Below are 2,116 nucleotides of genomic sequence, written 5' to 3'. Positions count from 1 at the left end.
ATACAGGTGATCGTATGCAGCTGACAGATGAGAAGACACTAGTATCAGCTTGTAAAGTACTGGAGGATGGGAACAGATTCACTCTATGGGCTTATGATGCTACTGATACTCCAGCTGTAAGTCTACATTCAAAAATTTTAATTACACTTTGACACTTCCTTGTTTACATGTGCATGTACATGTATATGAACGATTTTTGATTAATTAATATTTTGTCAATATTTGATGCATTGAGCTGGTATCAGTATAATCCCCTTCACTGAAGCAAAGAGGTACAAATACCAGACATAGTCAGTAATTAATAATTATGGATGTCATTATCCTTTTAACAACAAAGTCACTGCTTCTTTGTTGTTGTTTTTGTTGTTATAATTTGTTGTTGTTGTGATATCATACTGAACTGTGGCTGCATAGTTCCTGACTTTGATACTACTGGCTTCTATTGATACAGGAGGATCATACAGTGTAGCCTCTATATAATGAACACTCTCTACTTTTATAGCAGCTAGACGACTCATTACATGAACATGTTGACGTACATTCTGGGTCGCATTCTAAGTGAGCTAAAAAGCATTAGCATCATGAGCTGATAATTATCTCTATAATAAGATATGGCTTTTGGAGCAACTTCAAAAATTAATAAAAAATATTTTGTTTTGACAGTAATTATTCCACAAACAGAATCAGCTTCCTCCATTATTAATTTATTGACTTATCATTGTTTAGACTAATGGTGATGCTAATGGAGTGTCCACTTCCCCAACTGGTGGTACATCAACTGGTAGAGAAGTGGTTGCTATTGGAGACTACACAGCTCAATATTCTGATGAACTGACCTTCTCTGAAGGAGAAATAATTCAAATATTAAAAGAAGGTAAGAAATAATGACAGGAACTGATCTGTAGTTATAATTGTACTCACTGAACAACAGCAGCTGCTGCATATGTACACGTACATGTACATGCATATACATGTACATGTACTTACATGTATTACTGTTTAGTGGGTAATTATAGAGGTGCTTATATTGGGTGATCATCTATTATTGTATTAGTCAGTGGTGTATTGGGAGTTTAATGTAGCAGCCATGAGTCATTGAGCATGTGAAGAATAAAACAAAATGGAGTGGATTATAACTTATCTTCATGATTTCAGCAATATTGAATCATCATTAATAATAGTCTAAATAACTTGATTTTCACTGTTTTTATTAAATAATTTATTATTCTCCATCTCTCTCTCCCTCAGTTGATGATAACTGGCATGGTGTGTGTCAGGATAAAGTTGGTATATTTCCAAAGACTTACGTCAGAGAACCTTAACAACAACCAGCTGCTAACAACCAGCTCTACCTGCTCCTCTTCCTCTCTCTTCATGATCCTCTCTTGTAGTCATTAGCTGTTTATGAGTTAATCAATTGTTGTATTTGACATCATTTTATTTTATTCACTGACAATTATGGTATTATTTTATTTTCTTGCTGTTATTATTGTGATCTATTACAATTATCTATTCTATTATTCATTGTTGCATGTGAAGTGTATTGAATCTATTGATAATGAATTCCTGATGTGTGTTGTGCACTTCTAGTAAAAACTAATTAACTATCAATGAATCTAATTAACTGATCACAAGATGTCGTTAGAGGACAAGTGTTGGGTTGCGTTTGAGTATGGGCTGCATGAAGAAGCTGTTCGCTTACTACCATTAGTGAAGGAACAGAATAAAATTAAAGGAAGATATGGGTGGGATAATGTAAGTTTACTTCATTTGTCTTCAAGGAATGGCTGGTTAGATGTTACAAAAGATCTCATCACTAAATATCACTGTGACCCACACGAAAGAGATGGTTGGGATTGGACTTGTCTTCATTATGCTGCACGAGATAATCATGTTGATGTGATGAGATATCTCATTGATGAGTGTCACTGTGATCCAATGGCTGTTAGCCGGGCCAGTTGGACACTTCTTCACGTTGCTGCTAGTTGTGGTAGTTCTACAGCTGTTGAATATTTACTATCAACTGGTAAATGTGATCCATTGGCTAAAAACAAGTATGGGGACACACCATTTAAACTAGCTAAGGAGAGTGGTAAAAGTGATACTCTTTCTGTCT

The 2,116-nt window shown here is 35.0% G+C and overlaps 1 protein-coding gene across 1 annotated transcript; it reads left to right on the top strand.

The window, feature by feature from the left end:
* The first annotated feature begins 6 nt into the window (after positions 1 to 6).
* Positions 7 to 1,600, top strand: LOC105315865 (neutrophil cytosol factor 2-like). The gene is made up of 3 exons (XM_011410628.2): positions 7 to 116; positions 727 to 874; positions 1,249 to 1,600. The coding sequence occupies exons 1-3, from the start codon at positions 15 to 17 to the stop codon at positions 1,320 to 1,322; spliced, it is 324 nt and encodes a 107-aa protein (XP_011408930.1). The 5' UTR covers positions 7 to 14; the 3' UTR covers positions 1,323 to 1,600.
* The last annotated feature ends 516 nt before the right edge of the window (positions 1,601 to 2,116 follow it).

Source organism: Amphimedon queenslandica, unplaced genomic scaffold (genome assembly GCF_000090795.2).
Source record: "Amphimedon queenslandica unplaced genomic scaffold, v1.1 AMPQUscaffold_7442_Cont20606, whole genome shotgun sequence".
Lineage (NCBI taxonomy): Eukaryota > Metazoa > Porifera > Demospongiae > Haplosclerida > Niphatidae > Amphimedon > Amphimedon queenslandica.
Note: the sequence above shows the minus strand (reverse complement) of the source record. Positions and strands in the feature narration are given on the sequence as shown.

Coding starts and splice junctions, on each gene's coding strand:
- LOC105315865 (XM_011410628.2), top strand. CDS start 15: ATGCAGCTGACAGATGAGAAGACACTAGTATCAGCTTGTAAAGTACTG. Junction 117..726: donor ATGCTACTGATACTCCAGCT/GTAAGTCTACAT, acceptor ATCATTGTTTAG/ACTAATGGTGATGCTAATGG. Junction 875..1,248: donor AATTCAAATATTAAAAGAAG/GTAAGAAATAAT, acceptor TCTCTCCCTCAG/TTGATGATAACTGGCATGGT.